At 53.9% G+C, this 19,691-nt stretch overlaps 1 protein-coding gene across 2 annotated transcripts; it reads left to right on the top strand.

Annotated features, from left to right (window-relative positions):
* Positions 1–3,891: 3,891 nt before the first annotated feature.
* Positions 3,892–14,826, top strand: TRARG1 (trafficking regulator of GLUT4 (SLC2A4) 1). Of its 2 annotated transcripts, none has more exons than XM_065897697.1 (3): positions 3,892–4,356; positions 13,176–13,308; positions 14,789–14,826. In XM_065897697.1, exons 1-3 carry the CDS (start codon positions 3,970–3,972, stop codon positions 14,800–14,802), a joined length of 534 nt encoding a protein of 177 aa, XP_065753769.1. In that variant the 5' UTR covers positions 3,892–3,969; the 3' UTR covers positions 14,803–14,826. The 2 variants fall into 2 exon arrangements, with proteins under 2 accessions (XP_065753769.1, XP_065753768.1); XM_065897696.1 differs by having other exon boundaries at positions 3,970–4,356; positions 14,702–14,802.
* The last annotated feature ends 4,865 nt before the right edge of the window (positions 14,827–19,691 follow it).

Raw genomic sequence — 19,691 nt, 5'->3', positions numbered from 1 at the left:
TTTGCTCACACTTTGCACGTGTGTGTGTATGTGTGTGCAGACACCAGAAGGCTGCCTGGAGCAGTGGAGCTGGGCCCAGGCAGGCCTCAGTGAGAAGTGGAGTTTTCTTAATTACTCCTGCCTTGTCAGCCCCATATGGTTTCCTGACACCCAAGGCGATGATGGGGATAAAAAGGGCCTTGGGGGGAATTCCCTGGCAGTCCAGTGGTTAGGACTCCACGCTTCCACTGCAGGGGGCACGGATTCGATCCGTGGTCGGGGAATTAAGCTCCGCACGGCTGAACAAAAAAGGCCATGGGTACAGACATAGGGGGGCTTTTTACCTCTTCTCCTTGGATTAAGCTCGAACTTACCTACCCTTCTGAGGTTTGCTTCCCTGTCCACCCTGTCCACTTTCCACTCCACTGTTTACACCTCAGCATCCTTCACACCCGGGGTGTACCAAGGGTGGGACAGGCAGAGGTGGACTTAGCGTCGGTGTGGACACACCCTGGGCATTTTATTGGCGTCTTCATCTTCCTCTGGTTCATCCAGCCAGCCATCACTGCAAGTCAGGCCCTGGGCGAGGGAGCTGGGGTCACACCTGCCCACTCCAAGACGTCACAGCCCATCAGGGAGGGGGCACAGAGCGGGGAGTGACTTTCTTCAGTTCCCTGCATCCACACTAGAGAACAGCGAGGCCAGCCTGCAGCAGAACAGAAAGGCCGATACACCTGTGTAGCTGCAGGCGCTCACAGCGCAGGCCGCCACCTGAGGCCCGCGGGCGGTGTGAGGGCGGAGTCGGAGTCGGAGCTCAGCGCCCTCCCTTCTAAAGGCTGCAGCGGGCCCAGCTGCTTGCTGCTCTGCAGAAAATGGGCCCAGGGTTCCCAGATCTTCATGTTAAAAGTCTGTGAAATGGATTTTTTAAAAACACTGTTGAGCCAGCACTGTGCAGGCCAAACCCACTTTGCATGATGAACGTGGCCCGTGGGCCTCCATCGAAGACCTCAGTTGTGGGGGCGTGGGGAGGCCGCACCTGCAGGCGGGGGCAGGACCGGGCCAGAGGAGGCGCAGCTGGCTGGGTTGGGCTCACCAGCCCCGGAGCCCAATCCCGGGGCTCCTGGTCCTCGCCTCTGCCCTCCCCCTGGTTTCCACTCCCACTTCTGGTCCTTTCCCTCACCACCACTCGGCCACTAGATGGCACCACAAGCCGAGGATCTCACAGCAGACAGAGCAAACGCGGCTCCCAAGTCCCTGAACACCAGCATACCTGGTAACCTCGCTGCCGTGGGCCACCCTGAGGACTTCTTGGCTTTTTCTTTTCTCTTCGAGTTTTTATTAAGTCAAAAAATCCAATGTCAGGTTCCTTTTATTAAGTCAAAAAATCCAAATGTCAGGTTCCTTCTGTCCTCCAGGCCAGTGCTGTCCAGTAGAAATATAATGCAAGCCACGTTTTAAATTCTCTAGCAGCCATATTAAAGAAAGGACACAGGTGACATTAATTTTAATAATGATTTATGTAGCCCAATATATCCAAAATATTACCATTTCAATATGCGATCTATATACAGTGTATTAATGAGATATTTTACATTCTTTTTTCTCGTACTAAATGTTTGAAATCTAGTATATGTTTTATACTTACAGCACATCTCAGTGTGGATGAGCCACATTTCAGGCGACTGGTAGTCACATTTGGCTAGAGGCTATGGAATTGGGCTGGGCAGCGATAGGTCCACAGGGCCTGAGTCCTTCACCCCAAGAATCACCTCCCAGGTTGTAACATGGAATCCTGTCTAAGCTGGACACAGACTTAGAGTCCAGGAGTCTCAGGCACCCAACCCGCCACCCTCTGCAGGAGGTCTCTTATTTAAAATGGCATTAGCCACTCTCTCGAAGTGAGAGAGTGGCATGGACATATATACACTACCAAATGTAAAATAGCTAGCTAGTGGGAAGCAGCTGCATAGCACAGGGAGATCAGCTGGGTGCTTTGTGACCACCTAGAGGGGTGGGATAGGGAGGGTGGGAGGGAGATGCAAGAGGGAGGAGATATGGGGATATATGTATACGTATAGCTGATTCACTTTGTTATAAAGCAGAAACTAACACACCATTGTAAAGCAGTTATACTCCAATAAAGATGTTAAAAAATAAATAAATAAAATTGGAAGTTCCTGGGCACAAGAGCCCAGCTCACTCCCTCTGCCCCATCCCTGGCCTGGGGGAGCTCTTCTCCCATCCCTTTGTGGCCAGCTCTCCACTCCCTGCCCGTCACACTCTCTGCCTCCTTTGCCTTGTCACGGCCCTTGTTGGAAGCAGCACTTCTGAAGCCAGCTTGATACACAACCCAAAGATAATTCTTTCCACTAAAATGGCTCATCTTGCTCCAAACCAGCCCCTGGACTTGGACCAGGGATTGATATCTGATTGGGATACAGCTTGAGATGACTCTGGGCCTTGCTTTTCTAATCTGTGATATCAAAGGATTTGAACGCCACAACCTCTGAGACCCCTTCTCATCTCTAACTTCCCACCCCCAACCCCCATGACCTATGCCCTCCTCCAAACCACACACACACACCCTGGTGGTTCTAGGTCACCTTATAAAACAATGTAAGTAGAAAGATCGGGGACATAGAAAGAGATGCAGACAATAGAGAAGGTGGCAGAAACAGAGGGAGGGGACATGAGAGAACAAAGAGACAGAGGACAGGCAGCCAGAACCCAGGCCCTTCAAGTCGGCATCTGCGCTAAGGAGCTCCTGAAACAGGATCTTTGCTGGCTTTTTTTTTTTTTTTTCTTTTGCGGTACGCAGGCCTCTCACTGCTGTGGCCTCTCACTGCTGTGGCCTCTCACGCTGCGGAGCACAGGCTCCGGACGTGCAGGCCCAGCCGCTCCGGGGCACGTGGGATCCTCCCAGACCGGGGCATGAACCTGCATCCCCCACATCAGCAGGCAGACTCCCAACCACTGCGCCACCAGGGAAGCCCCTTTGCTGGCTTTTTAAAAGCACCTTAGAAAAGCTCTAATGGCCATGAGATGGGGCCAACACTCCTCCCTAATAGCCCCTCTGCCCCACCCCTTGGTGAGCTACTCACACACCCATTCAGAGGGTCCAGGCAGAATCCAGGGACCACACTAGTAGTAGCCCCCCCGGAGCTAGGAGCCAGGCTCTGGCCTGGACGCCTCTGGGCGTTGGAGGTCAGGGTCAAGGTGGGATGCAATAGGTCCAGGGGCCAGCGTTTCCCAACAGACAGGAGAAGCGGGAGCCCGCCCCAGTAGAGGAGCAGCAGAGGGCTCAGTCTCCTGTGACAGTTGAAGACACACCCATTTGGACCCACTCTGTCTGTCTTCCCCATCCAGAGCCCCCACCCAGAAGAGCAGGTCCTGGGTCAGTAGTGGAAGCCAGAGGCTGGCCCAAGTCCCCCTGGGCTGGGCGAGCTGAGCTGGGCTGGGCTGGGGCAGAGGCAGAATGCTGCTGGGCGGTTCTCTGGGGAGAGAGGAATTGAAAAGCATCTCTGAGGAGGGCAGGGAGGGAGGGAGGCTGGGTGATGTATACACACACACACACACACACACACACACACACACACACACACACACACACACACACCCTCCCTCCCTGACTTAGTCTAAGCCTCACTCCGGAGAACAGCAGTCTTCTCTCTGCTCTTGGAGCTGCTTTCTGTTGCTTCCCCGCCCATCTGTGCTGTCAGCAGCATCGGCAAAGTTGGCCTCAAACTTGAATGGAGCTGAAGGCTCCAGCTTCCCGGAGCTCCGTGGGGCAGTAGGCCGGCCTGAGCCTCTGAACTCAGCTGGTCTGGAGAGGCTGACCCTCCCAGCCCCCAGCTGGCCCTTGCTCTCCCGGGTGACACGTCTGCTCCTGACCTGTAGGCCCTGAGTCTGGGCTGAGGAATGGTGCGCTGAGGTCCCTCTGGAGCCCCTCGTCCCGGCCTGGAGCTGGAGCAGCCCAAGGCCCAGGCCAGCATGGCCCACCCCGGGCAGCCTCAGTTTTCACCGGCGCAGGAGCCAGGCACCGTCTCACCCCTGGACCTGCCGGAGATGGAGAAACTCCTCACCAAGGTCGGGGGCCAGGATGACAAGCCCCTGAAGCTGTCCAAGTCCCCCTCGGGGGCTCTGGACCTGGAGCAGGGCTGCCACAGTCTGCCCTTCAAGGTGGTATCCGAGGGGCACCGGGAGGCCTCGCTCCCCCAGGCATCCTCCCGGGCCAGCTCGAGGCGGGCATCCTCCATTGCCACCACCTCCTATACCCAGGACAGAGAAGTTCCCAAAGATTACCTCGTCCTTGCCATCACCTCCTGCTTCTGCCCCATCTGGCCCCTCAACCTCATCCCCCTCATCTTTTCCATTATGGTAAGTGCTACTCTTTGTTCCAGGGCAGGGGCTGGGCCTGGGGTCAGCAGCCACGCTTCCCTGCAGGCACCAGTCTCCCTGCCTGGGAGGTAAAGAGCTGGGTGCCGGGGGCTTGGGGGAAGATTCCCCTTCTCAGCTGGTCTATTACTCCCCCTTGGAGAGGGGTCCAGGGGCCTGGAGAGCTTCTGTTTGCTGTCCTCGTTCATCTCTGCTCCTGGACATCACAGCTTGACTTTGCACACATCCCTGCTGGGAAGGGGATTCCAGAGAGCCACCTGGAGCTAAATTCTGCACAGAAATACAGCCAAGTTGGGGGTCTTGCCTTTGCAGGGGTCGGGGGTGTTTTCCCAAGGAGTCATTCCTGAGTGGGGCTGTGAATCAGCAGAGGTTGCAGCTGGCATGGGGTCCCAGGGCCCCATGTTCTCAGGAGGGGAGCCAGGCACACCCCCTGGTGTTCTGTCAGCCTCTGGCAGCTCTGGTTTCCAAGAGCAGGCAGTGGCTTCCCTGCCATGGACTGAGGGCTCCGGGGCCCGGCTGCCCCAGGGCTGCTCCTCTGGGGGTAACTTCTCGCTGGGGCCCTCTGGGCCTCGCCTTTGCACCGATTTCAGCATGTCTTCAGGGTGGGGGGGCCTGGGCCAAGGGTGGGAACACACGTGTGTCAGAGGGCATGGCTGGCCTGGCCAGGGAGGGGCACGGGGGCTAGTCCTTGCTTCCTACACACTCATGCTCTAGGGTTTTGAGTAAATTACCTTAGATCATCTCCAATCCAAGTCATCTGGATAGAGCTACTTACAGAGGAGCCACAGAAAATGTCGGTACATGTTGGCAAGTGACTTCTGTGGTCCAGGAGATTGTGAGAGAGAGACACAGAGAGAGGCTGGCAGGGAATGACTTTCAGAATGAGGTTAGCGGCAGGGGACAGTACACTGAGAGGGGAGACACTGTCTGCTTCCCCTCTGGAGTGACTCCCCTGCTGAGTCATCCATCATCGAGCCCCCAGGAGCTGTGGTCATTCCTGCTGCCCCATTCTCCTCTGAGAAACCCCTTATTTCCTCATACGTCTCTATCCACTTCACCGAGGCCCAGTCTCCAGCCAGGGGGGCCTTCCCCAACCCCCATCAAATCCAGCACCACCTGCCAGGGCCTTAGGGGACACTGGCAGGGACTTGGTGTGGGCAGAAGAGCCAGGGCTGGGCCAGGCCTTTGAGGAACTTCCCGTGCTGCCTGCTGCTCTTGGAGGCAGCTGGGGGCAGAGCCGGGCCACAGGGGTGCAGCCAGTGGCTGTGGGCAGGGCCAGCCTCTTGGTTACAGGGAGAAGCCCCAGGAGGAGAGACAGGCTTTGCGGAGGGAATCCACACAAGGACCCAGGAGAAAACGTTCGCTAGAATCCATCTCCTGCTGGGGGTGGCAGGGTGTGAGCTGGGTAAGAGCTGCCTTTGTCAAGGGAAACCTGGGCCCAAGGCTGTGAGACCACCGAACCCACCCCCAGTGCATTTCTACATCCTTCTCAGGTTCTTGAGTCAGGTCTGATGGTCACCGGGCCTGGGGCAGGGAATACAGTGCTAAACCACATGCCATCACCAATCCCCACGAGCCTCCCGATCAGTGGGGAGAAACTTGTAAACAGATCCTTACAACACATTGCAAGAAGCACCCACGCTAGACAAAACCACAGGGTATTCTGTGGCCTCGGGCAAGTCACTCAAACATCTTTTCTCCTCAGTATTCCCATCTGCAAAATGGGTGTCAGCATAACACCTAAATTATAGAGTTGTGTGAGGGTGAAATGAGATGAGCCATACAAAGTGCTAAAGCACCCAGCACATGGTAAGTGCTATTACGTGATGGTAGTAATTAGGTGAGTGTCTCCCTGGCGGGGATGGGAAGCCATCACGTTTGTTGGTTTTTTGTTTTTGTTTTTTTTTTTGGCTGCGCCACACAACATATGGGGTCTTAGTTCCCTGACCAGGGATCGAACTTGTGCCCCCTGCATTGGAAGCACGGAGTCTTAACCACTGGACCACCAGGGAAGTCCTGTTTGTTGTTTTTCTTAGAGCTTTGAAATATAATTCACATATCATACAATTCACGCATCTAAAGTGTACAATTCAATGATTTTTGGTATATTCACAGACAAGCGCAACTATAACCACAGTCAACTTTAGAACATTTTCCTCACCTCCAAAAGAAACCCAGGGCCTTTTTTCTTCCCCATCCCTCCCAAACCTGAGCAATCACCCATCTTCTTTCTGTCTCCATGGTTTTGCCTCTTCTGGACATTTTATAAGCAGACATACCTCGTTTTATTGTGCTTTGCCGCTATTGCATTTTTTGCAAATTGAAGGTTTGTGGCAACCCTGCATCGAGCAAGTCTATCGCCGCCTTTTTTTTTCCAACAGCATTTGCTCACTTTGTGTCTCTGGGTCACATTTTGTTAATTCTCGAAATATGTCAAATGTTTTCATTATTATTATATTTGTCATGGTGACCTGTGATCAGTGATCTTTGATGTTATTAATGCAAAACGATCACAACTTGCCGAGCAATGATGATTAGCATTTTTTAGCAATAAAGTGTTTAAAAATTAAGGCATGTACATTGCTTTTTTAGATAGTGTTATTGCACACTTACTAGACTACAGAAAGGTATAAACGTAACTTTTACATACACTGGGAATCCAAAACATTTGTGTGAGTCACTTTTTTGTGATATTCACTTTTCTAGTTCATAGGACACTCCCGTGCCCTGGGGAGGGAGGGGTCAGTTATTTATCTAGAGCTGAAATACTTGGTGCCACTCAAACAGCAGCAGGGGTGAAGGAGAGACAGAGAGTATGGAAAGAGAGTTAAGTCTCCATGCTGGTGTCTCCAGGTCCTGGCAACAGACTTCAGAGCTCCTCATCTGAAGTCTTCCCACTGGTTACCAAGTGAAGGATCAAGCCCTTGACCCCAGGGGAGAAGGAGACCCACAGCCCTGACAGCCTGGCTAGAGCTCACTGTCTGCAGAGCATGCCCTAGTATGAGGCTGACAGAGTCTAGCTAATTGTTCCCATTTACCAGATGAGGCAACTGAGGCATGTAAAACAGTGCCTTGCCCATGGTCACACAGCTGGCAAGAGGCACATCACCTGGATACTGAATCCAGTGCTCTCTTCATGGCCCCACCCTGTATCTACCTCTGGGACAAGGATGGTGTGTCCCTCCCAGGAAAGGCAAACCTTTTAGGCATTTATGCAGGGAGGGAATAATTCTACTTCCTTCCCTCTTTTTCTCCCCCACCTCCCAGTAGCCTCCTCTCCACCACCCACTTACTCCATCAGTGGAAGACTAATGGACCAGCAGTGTCCTTCCCACTGTAGCTCCGACAGGGGCCTGCTGGGACCAGGGCTGGGATCAGGGGCTCTACCTTAGGAGCTGTGATCACAGGTGTCCAGGCCCAGGCCTGCTCAGCACCGCAGCTTCCTGTGAGCTTCCTGGGGTGGCCAGGGCAAGGTTGGCTTCATCCATTTTACCTCTGGGTCAGGATGAGAAATGGCCATGCTCCCCGATCCAGCAAGATCTCCTGTCAATGAGGGATGCTGGGCCCCAGGCAGTGGGCCTTCAGTTGTTGATAAAAGAAGCATCAGATAGACTTGGGTGTGTATCCCATCTCTATCCCTTTTAAGTCACATGACCATGTCCAAAGCATTCAACCTTCCTTAGCTCTAGTCTCCTCACCTATAAAATGTGTAATAAAACCACCTACCTCATAGGGCTGCTGGGAGGATTAAATGAACTAACGTGTGTGCCAAAGCCTGGAACATAGTAAATGCTTAATAAATGGAAGTGGTTGCTATTATTATTAATACTAAATGAAACTGCAATGTCAGAGGACAGGGCAAAGCCCCAGTGAACAGGCATTTCTGGCTTTTAGCAATTTGGATATAATGGAGTCTCACCCCTCATTATAGCCTTGGGAAAGGTAGGCAGCCCTGTCTGTGGTTTTGGTTGCAGCCTCTGAGCAGTCCCCCCTCTGTAGGTTGTTCCTACAGCATGTGGGAGTGACGCAGAGATCCAGAGTGGCTTCAACGCTTCCTTACTTAGGCATTTTCAACAACTTAATTATTTAACTCATGTGTTGCAGGCTTATTCTCATTCATTTATGATTTATCCATTCACTCAACAAGAGTGCTAAGTCCTGACCAGGGCTGACGGTCAGCTGGTGTGTAGGCATATGGCTTAAGACATTGACATCTATTTTTCGGCCATACCTTGTGGCTTGTGGGATCTTAGTTCCCCAATCAGGGATCGAACCTGGGCCCTTGCAGTGAGAGCACGGAGTTCTAACCACCAGACCACCAGGGAAGCCTCTTGACATACTCCTGAATAAGTTGGTAAGCAGCTGCGGTCTCAAGCCCCTAAGTCTTGCCAATCCCTCCCATCCACCACTGCAGCTGCCCTGACTCCTTCCCCAGGATCCTCCACCACCCCTTCCCTCTCTCCAGCAACAGGGGGGTTAAACTGTAGTCAGGGCATTTCAGAAACAATTGTATCTATCCAGAGAGAGTGCTGTGAAGCACATGGAGAAGCACATCCTTTTGCCTTGATCTACTGGGAGATGCTTGATCTCTGTGGAAGGGCCAATAACTGATCAGCCCTGGCACATCTTGTCAGTTCTCCTGAGATCTGCTAGGCCTTGGCCTGAGCCTCAAGGGCGGAGAAAGCTCGTTCCTGAGAAGCTCTGTTGCCACCCTCCTCTGGCTGGTTTCAGCCTCTAGCAGCTCTCACCAGCATCCTTCTCACCCTATCCTCTCCCCAACCCCGCCTTGTCCTTTCCCCACACTCCAACTGTTTTCAGTATCTTTCCTCACTGATCTATTAACCTGAATTCATTTTCTCACTCACCATTCCCACAGTCGTTGCAATCACAAATGATCTATTAATTCCGTCACTACAGCCATTACCGCAGTTATTATTAGTGTGCCTTCAACTTGAGCCATTTGGTATAAGAGGAAGCTGACGTCACTAACGGGGATGCAGAGCAGCTGGTAATTTACTCATAAAAAGAAATGAAGGGTTTTTCTCCATCCCTGGAAACAAGGGATGGATCTTTCATTTGGTAACTAATTGGGGAGGGGGGTACTTCAGAAATGAGTGTCAGCTAGCAGTGGACAGCTTCTCATGTAAAATTAGGGCTCTATTCTTAGAGGCAGTTGCTATCCCTCCTTTCTACAGATTGGAAAACTAAAATTTACAGAATAGTTGTGAGGTTTACATCGCGTAGAGTGTATAAAGTGTCTGACACAACAAAGAAGCCACAATCAGGTCTGCCCTGTTCCATGCAGCCATTCCCACTGTGTCTCCTTCAGTGGTGTCCCTCAGGCCTGAAGGAACACGCATGACCTTCCATCAATCCAAGGATGCATGGATTGATGGCTCTGTGGATAAATGAGACTGGGCTCAGTATAACTGAAAAAAATTCTCTCTCCCTCTCACCTTTCTTCCTCACCTCTCATACCCAAGAAACTACCTGTGTGCCTCTCTCCGTGGCCCTGAATCATTACTGCACAGACTTTTTCTGGAAAATGGGGGGCAGGACTCATCTTAAACCCTCTGCCCCTCCCCCTGATGCTATATTTACAGCTGAGAATGAGTCCTGGATAATGATTCAAGGCAACCCCAGGATTTCTGAAGCTGAAATTCCTGGAAATCCCAGAAGTCTTTCTGTATGTTGCTCCCTCTTCCTCCCAATGTTGCCTCGATGTTGATGTCCTGATTTTGGTGACCTGAGCTTGCCATCCATTAGAGCATTTTATCCTCTACCACTCTTATGAGGCAGGGGTTGTTCTTAGGCCATTTTACAGATGAGGAGATGCAGCTGGAATGTAGAACACCAGGCAGGCGTGGTGAGAGAAGCGACTGGAGAAATGGAGAAAGGCCAGATCAAGAAGGGCCCCAACTGTCACAAAACGGAATCTGGATTTTGTCCTGTAGGCACTGGGGAGCCTACGACTGGGTGAGACAAATAGAGGATTTCTTCAAGACAGGAGAGAAAAAGATCTAGTCAAGAAGGAGAGGGTGAAAGAAAAAAAAAAAAGGAGAGTGTGAAAAGACCAAGGAGTGATTGGTGCCCCAATGTCCCTGGGCAGCAGAGAGAGGCTGAGGTCTAGACTTGAGCTTGCATAGTTCCTGGCACAAGGTAAATGTTCAAATCATGCTAGGGATTATGACCATTCCAGTGGGGGTGGAGGAATCTCAGTGGGCTTCACGGAGGAGGTGGCATTGGAGCCAGTTGTTGAAGGATAGAGAGGATTTGGACTTGAGGTGTTATGGGGGAGCAGGAATGTGGGTGGGAGAAATAGCGCGAGCAAAGGCAAGTGGAAGTCGGTGCTCATACCCTGAGCAGTCCAGATCGGCTAGACCCAGAGGTTGTGGAAGAGAATGGCAGAGGGTAAAACCATGAAATGCAAAGCAAACCTGAGTTTGGACTCTGTTCTGCAGACAGTGGGGGGCCGTGGAGGATGCTGGACAAGAGTGATTGCCTCAGCCATCATCATCTCTCTGAGCTTTTGCCTCAGCTCCTGGCTCTCCTGTGATCCCCCACTACAGTCAGGGGGGGTCTTTGGGAAACCTGCATCCAATCATACCATCCTCTGCCCCCATCCTTCCATCTTCACTGGCTCTCACTGTTCTGGGAGAAGGACCGGCCTCCTTGCTGTATGGGCAGAGCCCTACCTGGCCTGGCCCTGCCCGCCTCTGCAGCCTCCTCTTCCTCACTGTCTCAGCCCCGGCTGCACCGGCCTTCGTCAAGTTCCCGCCTGCTTCCTTCCGTCAGTAACGATTTATTGAACATCTACATATTTGCCACGTAGGGACTCCCTCTGGGCCTTTGCACATGCTGTTCTCTCTGTGCAGAACACTCTTCTTCCATCTGAAAAAAAAAGCTATTTAATTCTTACTCATCTCTCATATCTCAGTCCAGATGTCCTCCCTTCAGGATGTGTTCCCTGACTCTCCCCTTTTATAAACTCTCATAGTACCAGGTACCTCTCCTTCGGAACACTACCCACACTTGCAATTTTGCTTTTATTTGTGTGGTCACAATGGAGGCCAGCCTCCCTCCAAGGCTGTAAGCTCCATGAGCCTAAGAACCGGGGCTCTCTTGTACACCGCTGCATCCCAGGGTCTTAGCACCATGCCTGGCATGAATATCTATAGGGTGAAATGGTGGTGTGGGGAGTAGAATGGAGAGGAAAAGAGCTTGGAGCCAGGGGGACCTTCAGGAGGCTCTTGTCATGGCTTGAGTGAGAAGTGGCCCCTGGAACTAGGGCAAGTGCAGGGAAGCTAGAGAGGAGAGTTGCAATGGAATTGACTAGGAGAGGAAACTAATTAGTAGAGTGGGATGGGAGGGGAGTTATGACCAAGTGGGAGGACTCCAGGCTGTTGCCAGTAATTGGGGCTTGAGCACGTGGAAGGAGGAGTGCAAGGCAAGGAGCAGATCTGGGAAGTAGGAAGCTGTGGTTTGGGGCCAAGTGAGTGAGGTCACACTGGGGCAGGCAGCTGGCACTGGCCTGGAAGGAGCTTGGCACAGGGAACCACGGGGTGGAGGTGGGGAATCAGAATTCTGAGAGATGAAGACAGGACCCAGGGGACGGGGGGTGCCCCAATGAAAAGAACAGAGGGGGAAGTGTCGCTTCTGTGAACTTCAGCGTCTTTAAAAATGGGCAACACTGCCAACCTCATAGAACGATTCTGAGGCTAAATGAGAGCATTCAGGCATAGTCGTCAGTAAGCTGCCCGGCACAAAGTAAGGGCTCAATACATCTTTGTCATCATCGTCACCATCATCATCAAGGTACTTGATGGTTCCATGCCGAACTCAGGAGCCTCCAATAATCAGAACATAAAATAACCAAATAAATGGCCTGAGGTCTTGTAAGCAGTCACACCTTTAGTAGACTCCTGCCTGTGCCTGTTCTATCAATAGAAGTCCAAGTTCTAGAGCTGGAGGAATCTGGAGGTCCCAGGCCAGCCTGGGCAGTGGTGAGGGGGGAGAAGCTTGGGACACACCTCCGACTGCTTCCCCCCGGACCCCTCATGATCCTATCTGTCCCTATGTCCTCTGTCCATCCCCATCCTAACCCACCTGATTTCACCCAATTCAATAGGGCCAAGAGAAGCCGAGCTCACTGAGAAGGAGTGAAATATCAGATAGGGCCCCTGTGAAGCCATACATGGCTCCGCCCCAGCCCCAGCCTTCCTGGTTCACACCCCAAATGCCTCGCCTTTCTGGTGTGATCTGGGAAGTGGACTTGGTTGAACAAGGATGTGGTTCCTGGGTGGGATATAGGGAGAGGGAAGGCCAGTGATTTCTTTCCTTTTATGGCCAGAGGGGGCTCACAGAGGAAAAGAGGCAGGTATGTGAGGACATAGAAAAAGCCACAGGGCCTGCCTTAGTGCAGCTGTAGCAATGAACCTTGGGCTGGGGTCCGCCGGGGCCTGGCTTATCTCTCCTGCCAGCTCAGCACGGCCTGGGCCTGGCCCAGCCTCCCAGGCCCTCGGTCTCCACTATGCCACCCTGCCTGTCACTGTCCTGAGGTAACACCCTGCATTGTTTAGCCAGCCAGCGAGGGGCAGGCTTAGTTACGGGTCTCCTCAAGAGGCCTGGCCACTGGAGTCCAGGCCACTTCTCCCGAAGGAGCCCCCTGCCTCTCCCCTATGGAGGCTGCTGGAGTGTGGGCCGCAGTGGGGACCGGGTGTGTGCCAGAGGCTCAGGAAGGGGCCCCCTCCAAGGCTGCCAAGGACGGCCTTCCTGAGGTCTCTGCCACCTTCTCTCTGCAGTCTCGAAGTAGCATGCAACAGGGAGACCTGGACGGGGCCCGGAGGCTGGGCCGCCTGGCCGGGATGCTCAGCATCACCTTCATCATCCTGGGGGTCGTCATCATCATCGTGGCCGTGACTGTCAACTTTGCAGGTGAGGCCCAGCCGCACTCCAGCTTACTCAGTGTGAGGACTGTGGAAGGTGGTGGCCCAGCGCCCCGGGACAGGGGCGCTGGTGGGGAGAAGGGTAAGAGCATGTGTGGGCCACAGCCTTTTCCTCTCACTCAAGGAAAGCAACCCAGTCCCCTGCAGGGACTGCCTGAGTGGGGTTGGCTTTCTGACTTTCTAATGCCTGGAGAAGAGATCACTAGGAAAGGGCGTGGGAAGAGCACATGCCCAGGAGTCAGAGGCTACGAGCTCTAGTCTCAGCTCTGATGGTCCTGGGTCCCGCACCAGGGTCTGCCTGGGTTGAGTCTCGGGGTTTTCACGTCGAAAGCGGTAGGAAGGAGCCTCCAGCACAGAGGCTTTTGTGCGCATCACCTGAGATGATGCATGTGACCCTGCTTTGTAAACTGGGGACCTGCCAGACAGCATCCCTGATGAGCCAGCCAGGACCTACTGGAAGTAAACCATGCACGTGCTGGAAGTCAGGAAGCAACACTTTTGTGAGTGCCCAAAGGTGGCCCAGGGAAGTTATCCAAGGGGGACGACCATTTTCAAAGGTGACACTCAGCTGCTCACAGAGCCCAGGCAGCTTTGAGAATTTCTGGGCTATGCAGGTCAGTGTTGTCCGTTTCCCTCTCGTCACACACTCACGTTGGGAGCCTCCAAGCATCTCTGCCCCTTTGGGGATCAACATAAGCTGTTCCCCTAAAGACCCTGCCCCTCAATGTGTGCTCCACGGGCCAGCAGCCGTGGCTGCTGACGCCAGGAAAGGGCTGGAAATACAGAATCTCAGGCTCCACCCAGACCCACTGAATCAGAATCTGTGTTTTAATAAGATTCCCAGCCCAATCGTCATAGTTTGGGAGGCACTGATCTGGGATACAGAGTTTTCAACTTGGGGTAGAAAGCCTGGGATTCAGCCGTGGGGTCATGGGGAACCTTGGCCTCGTAGGAGAGGGAAGAGTTCAGGTCTGTAATCAGTCTGCCTGGGTTCAAAATGCAGGTCCTCCATTTCATCTGCCTGAGCGGAAGCACGTTCCATAATCTCTGAGTTTGACGGGTGTGCAGGTGCCTGAGAAGCAGGAACCCACTAGCCCAGGGTATGAGCCTCAGTGTCACCTTCTGACGTCTCAGTCTCTGTCCTGCCGCTGCTTGTCACCTTAGCCATGACTCTTTCAACGGCAAGTGACAACCACTGGACTCAAACTGGCAAAGGGGACTGTTTAGTTTTCACTAAAATATTCAAGCAGCGATGGTCCTAGCCTCAGGGGTCCACGTGCCTACCTCCGAACCAACCACCGAGGCCCCGGTCCTGTCCTTGGCAGGAGCTCACTTCCACCGGGAGCCCCCAGCCAACTCACCCCGGTACCATTTCCCGCTAGGAAACAGAGACTCAAATCCTCAAAAAAGGGACCGGAAGACCCTATGTTCTGAGCTCTGTCCTGCCATACCTGTTCTTTTCTTTACAGTTCAGAAGAAATAAACCTAACTAGGGGGCTGTGCTAGCAGAAGCAGGCCCCCGCCCGCTGGAAAGCTCCACACCCACATGCCCCATGTACCTCGGAGTACAGGATGGTGACTGCCAAGTGCCCACCTGTCCCCCAGCTCCAAAAGTACAAACTTGGAGGGAAACCCCCAAGTCACCCCATTGCCAGCCCGCATCAAATGGGAAAGCAAGAGGAAGAAAGGAAGGGAGGAAATGAAATTGACTGTGAAACCAGTGAATACTGTGGTTTAATCTCAGATGCACGTCCCGGCATTTTAACCCCAGGGTTCTGGCTGGTTTCTCATCCCCACGATTTCCTGGGACCTGCCAAGCAGCACATACTGCCAGAGTGAGAAGAAACCAGCCCCACAAGCAAGACGACAGCGGGGAGAGAGGTAGCACAGTCCCTGCGTGTCTGATGACCGGGAGAAAAGACGCGGGCCTTTATTATCTTTTGTATTTTTCTTGAGGCAGGATAAAAAAGACTGTTTGCATGCCTTGTGCCACGTGCCTGCTGCGATCCCAGCCAGTACCCTGAGCTCAGAGGCCAAGCTTCTGCTCAGCACATGCCCTGGAACCCCTCGGACACACAGGATGTGCAGCTGCTCTGGAAAGAGGCAACAGCCATACTTCAATCCTACATCCATCGCAGGGTGGAGGCACCGAGCGGAATGTTGGTGGAGACAGAAACGGGGACAGCATGACCCATAGACCTCTTCCCAGACATTTCAGCCTCACGAGCATCTCGGCTGAGAAGTCTGGTGTCAGAGCATCCGCCAGGCTGACGCAGTCTGCCTCTAGTCCCTACCTGGGCTGTAGCCTGGGGCACCAACCAAGAACTCCCGGGGCCTGACCTTGCCTCCAGGACAGCCAGTGAAAAGGAACCCAGGCCTGAGCTCTCATCCTGACAGGCCCTCCCTGGCTGTCTGGGGCACAAACTCGGAGTTTCATGCAGAGGGGCTCAGGGTCCCCATGCAGAGTGGCTCAGGGGGGGCCTGGGCTCCCAGCTCCCAGCCCAGCTGCATCTGATGCTCTGTGCCTCACCCTGTGCCCCTGGTCAACAACAAACAGCGAAGGCTTTCCCTGGAGCAGGCTCTGGGACCACCCCTGGGGAAAATTCCCATGGGCTCCCAGGTCATTAGGGGTGTTTGTGCCCTCTGCAGGGGCGTGGGCCAGAGTTTTTACGAAGGTTTGTTGTTCATGGGGTCTAGAGAGTTTCAAGATAGAGGGAAGAGCTTGGCTGAAGGGTCCCATCTTTGGGGACCCGGGCTTAGGAACACATCCACATGCCCAGAATCAGAGGCCCGGACACCATGGCCTTTGTCTCAGGACCTAATGGGACACATGGAAGGAGTTAGGCAGGGCCCCTCAGATTTCTCCCTGGTCTTTCTTGCTCCCACTTCCCCTGTTGGCTTCAGCCCCCAAACCCTTGGAGAAGGATGCTACAGGCCTTCCCACCCTGTGAGGCCCTGCCTAGCAGCTAGGGTTCCAGGAGGTTGGGTGGGCAGGTTCTCAGGGCCCCAAGTTGGCCAAGAATGTTTCCTCTGTGCCTGTTCAGGACCCTCATGCCTCCTTTCAGGGTCCCTGCCCGTCTCTCCCACCCTCCTCAGAGGCTCCTGAGGAGGGAGCATGTCAGCACAGAGGCTCTGTCTGCCGGGAGGGGCTCTGGGTCCTGGGTGCAGCCCCAAGCCTTCTAGGAGGGCCTGTATGAACGAGGGGAGGGTTCAGGGCCCAGGGGCACGGGCAGATCCCTCTAGGGCTGGCGTTCCTGTGTCAGTCACCCACCCAGGGAATAAACTCCAACCTCTCCCGACCCTAAAGGAGGGACCAGCTGGATTTGCTTTATGGGACCTTTGAGGCCAAAATAGAAATGCCCGTGTTTGTCGGGGGGAGGAAGGGGATAAGCCCAGAGTATCTGTGTCACTTTCAAGGTCAGGTCAGGCCAGGGGAGTCATGATGAGGTCTATGAATCTGACATTCACCGGCCCCCACCCTGGAAGGAGGGGTCATGAGTCAGCTGTCTTCCGGCAGGTCCCAGAGGTCCCCAGCTTCAGCACCCCAGGGAGAAGAGAGCAGTGAACCAGACTGTTTAGGCCTGGTCTTGTGGGAAAATGATGGCAGAGGTGGGACCGCGGCCTCTGTGTGCCCTGGGACCGTCACGCACACCTAGACCTGCCCCCCCATCTACAGTCTCACCCACAAAAACAGGCCCTGCCACGCACGCACTCCCACAGATACACACACTGGTTCCTACTCCAAACCCAGGACAGTGGAGAAGGAGAGAAGCCACAGCAGATCACTGCAAACGCAGGCACGGCAGAGCATCCTTCCGTTCGGGCGAGAAAGACTCGAGAGTTTCCTAGTCATACTAAGGATGTAGCTCAGAGGCCTCCAAGGTGTGTGGGAGGGGCAGAGGCCTCGGGAGACCGGCCCTTCCAGCAGAGAGGAGCCCAGGGCCAGAGGATGGGAAACCCTTCAGAGGTAAGGCTGGGACGGAGGGACCCTGCTGCCTTCCACCCACAGGTCTCCTGACTCCCCCAGGCCTCGTTGAACATGAAGGGACAGCGGCCCTGCCATCCTAGCGCCTTCATGGGTCCAGTACTGGCTGCATGAACACGGTGGTCCCCTGGCTTAGGGCACTGACCCAGCCCCTCCCCAGGTCCCCTAGGGAACAGCAAGCACCACCCCCTGACCACCACCAGCCCCCACTCACCAGTTCTCTCCTCTGTATTTCTCGGCATGGAAAGAAATAAAGCTGACCATCCACGCCCACCGAGGGTCTGTTTGTGCCGCTGGGTTCAAAGGGTTCCAAACAACTTGGGGGGCACTGGGGAGCCTGGCCATCCAGGGGCTCCATGACCACCATGAAGCATTCCCCTGGGCAAGCCATCTGTTCTCACCCAGCCTCAGTTTCTCTGGTGAGCGATGCTGGTCTTCCCTTGGTCGTTCCTTCTGCCTCTGAACAAAGGTCTCAGGCACTGAAGAGGGCAGGAGGCTGTGCTGGCGTCTTACAAACCTTGGTAAATCCACACAGCCATCCAAGGGGGTCGCTAGTGTTATCCTGGGGTTCCGATTAGTAAACCGAGGTTCGGACACTGGGCCCGGGTCACACCGTGTCTGGCATGCGGAAGGTACTGAAGAAATGCTGGTGAACTGACCATATCCCTAGGTGTGACCCCAAAGTTGGCTTCTTGCCGCCGTGCTTTGCTGCCTGGAGAGCAAAGGCTGTAGGGGGCAAAGGGCATAGGGGAACATGTGTCTGAGATTCAGCAAGGGAAAAGCTGCAGCTTCCACAGTGCAGAAAGCCTGAAATCACAGATGGCTGCGCCCTCTCTCCACCTGGACTCCCCACCTGTGAACGGTGTGGTGATCCTCTCTGCACACCCACAGGGCTGGCGGAGACCCAGTGGTATGTCCTGGTGAACCGTGAGGGCTGGATACACGTGGGGAAGGCCAATAACAATTTCCCAAGGCACAGCCAGGAGAGCACCCCAGAACCTGGGAGGTGCTGGGCATCCCAGGCTGGCCCTTGAGACTCTGCTCCCCTCCATCCCCAGCCCTACCTGCCTCTCCCTGACCCATGACAGGAGACCACCCCGCATGCCCAGGAGAGGTCTCTGGCCCAGGCCTCAAACCTTTACTCCTTGGCTGTGTCAACTTGAGCAGCCCTGGCCTCTCTCTGGGCCTCAGTCTCCAGGTAAAGGAGTGAGCTGTGCGGGTCTAGAGCGGGCTTCTCAATCCCTCCCGGCGGCACGCTGGAAACACCTGGGAGCGTGGGCCACGCTGGTGCCTGGCCGCCACTCCTAGTGAATCAGGTTTAAGTGGTCTGAGGTGTGGCCTAAGCTTCCAGAGCCTTTAAAGATTTCCAGGTGATCCCAATGGTCATTTGAAGTTGGGAGCTATGGGGCTGGGCCCTCGAGACTTACTACTCAGCATTAATGGGCGTCGCCAGGAGCGGTCAGAAATGCAGAAGCTCAGGCCACACCCCGATCCAGAATCTCTGCCCTTTCACAAGATCACCAGTGGTTCCTGTGCACTGAAGTTGGGGACACTCTGGGCTAGACGCCTGAAGCCGAGTCACGTGGGCCAACTTGCTGCAGTCTCCCCTTAGGCCGTAACTTCTGCGGGGACGGGTCTTTTATCTCCCCTCTAAAAATAATAATTGTTTTCCTTTCTTTTTCGGCCACTCTGCGCGGCTTGTGGGATCTTAGCTCCTCAAACGGGGACTGGACCCGGGCCCTCGGCAGTGAGAGCACAGAGTCCTAACCACTGGACTGCCAGGGAAGTCCCATTCTCCTTTCTTTCTTACAAGGGTCTACTGAAACAAATGGAGAGAATCTAGGCAATACTGAGAAGCAAAGAGAAGGACATTAAGAGAAACCCCAAATAAGTTGGGGGGGTCTCAGAGCAGAAAAATTCTTCACCCTGTTTCCCAGAGTGTTTGTGAAACTGAGTTCCCCTTTAACGGAGTTCCCTTAACGAGTTTATGATTGATCTCTCTCTCCAACACTTTATTCCCTTTCTTGTTCCCTCTGACCCCAACCCTGAGCGAACTGAACATTAATCAGCCAGAATCAGATGACTCAGACTGCTGTTGTGAATATCAACACCAAGGTACTAGAACTGCTGTTATAGATCTCGTCATTAACCTGCAAATTCAGGTCATTTCTCTAGGGCAAGATGAGCTAACAGACCCCCGAGCCACAGACCACCTGGCCTGGGAATCCAGAGACATCCTGACTCATGAAACTATGATTAAGAAATGTCACAAGACAATGATTAATCCCAGCCAGTTTGTTATTCCCTTTAAAAGAAACAAACAAACTGCTAACTCAAAGACCAAGTTGGAGTGGATCTGAGGCCTGTCTCCCACTCCCTTGCTGGGT

The sequence above is a fragment of the Phocoena phocoena genome, chromosome 19 (genome assembly GCF_963924675.1).
Source record: "Phocoena phocoena chromosome 19, mPhoPho1.1, whole genome shotgun sequence".
NCBI lineage: Eukaryota > Metazoa > Chordata > Mammalia > Artiodactyla > Phocoenidae > Phocoena > Phocoena phocoena.
The sequence above is the reverse complement of the archived record's forward strand: the minus strand, read 5'-3'. Positions and strand labels throughout refer to the sequence as shown.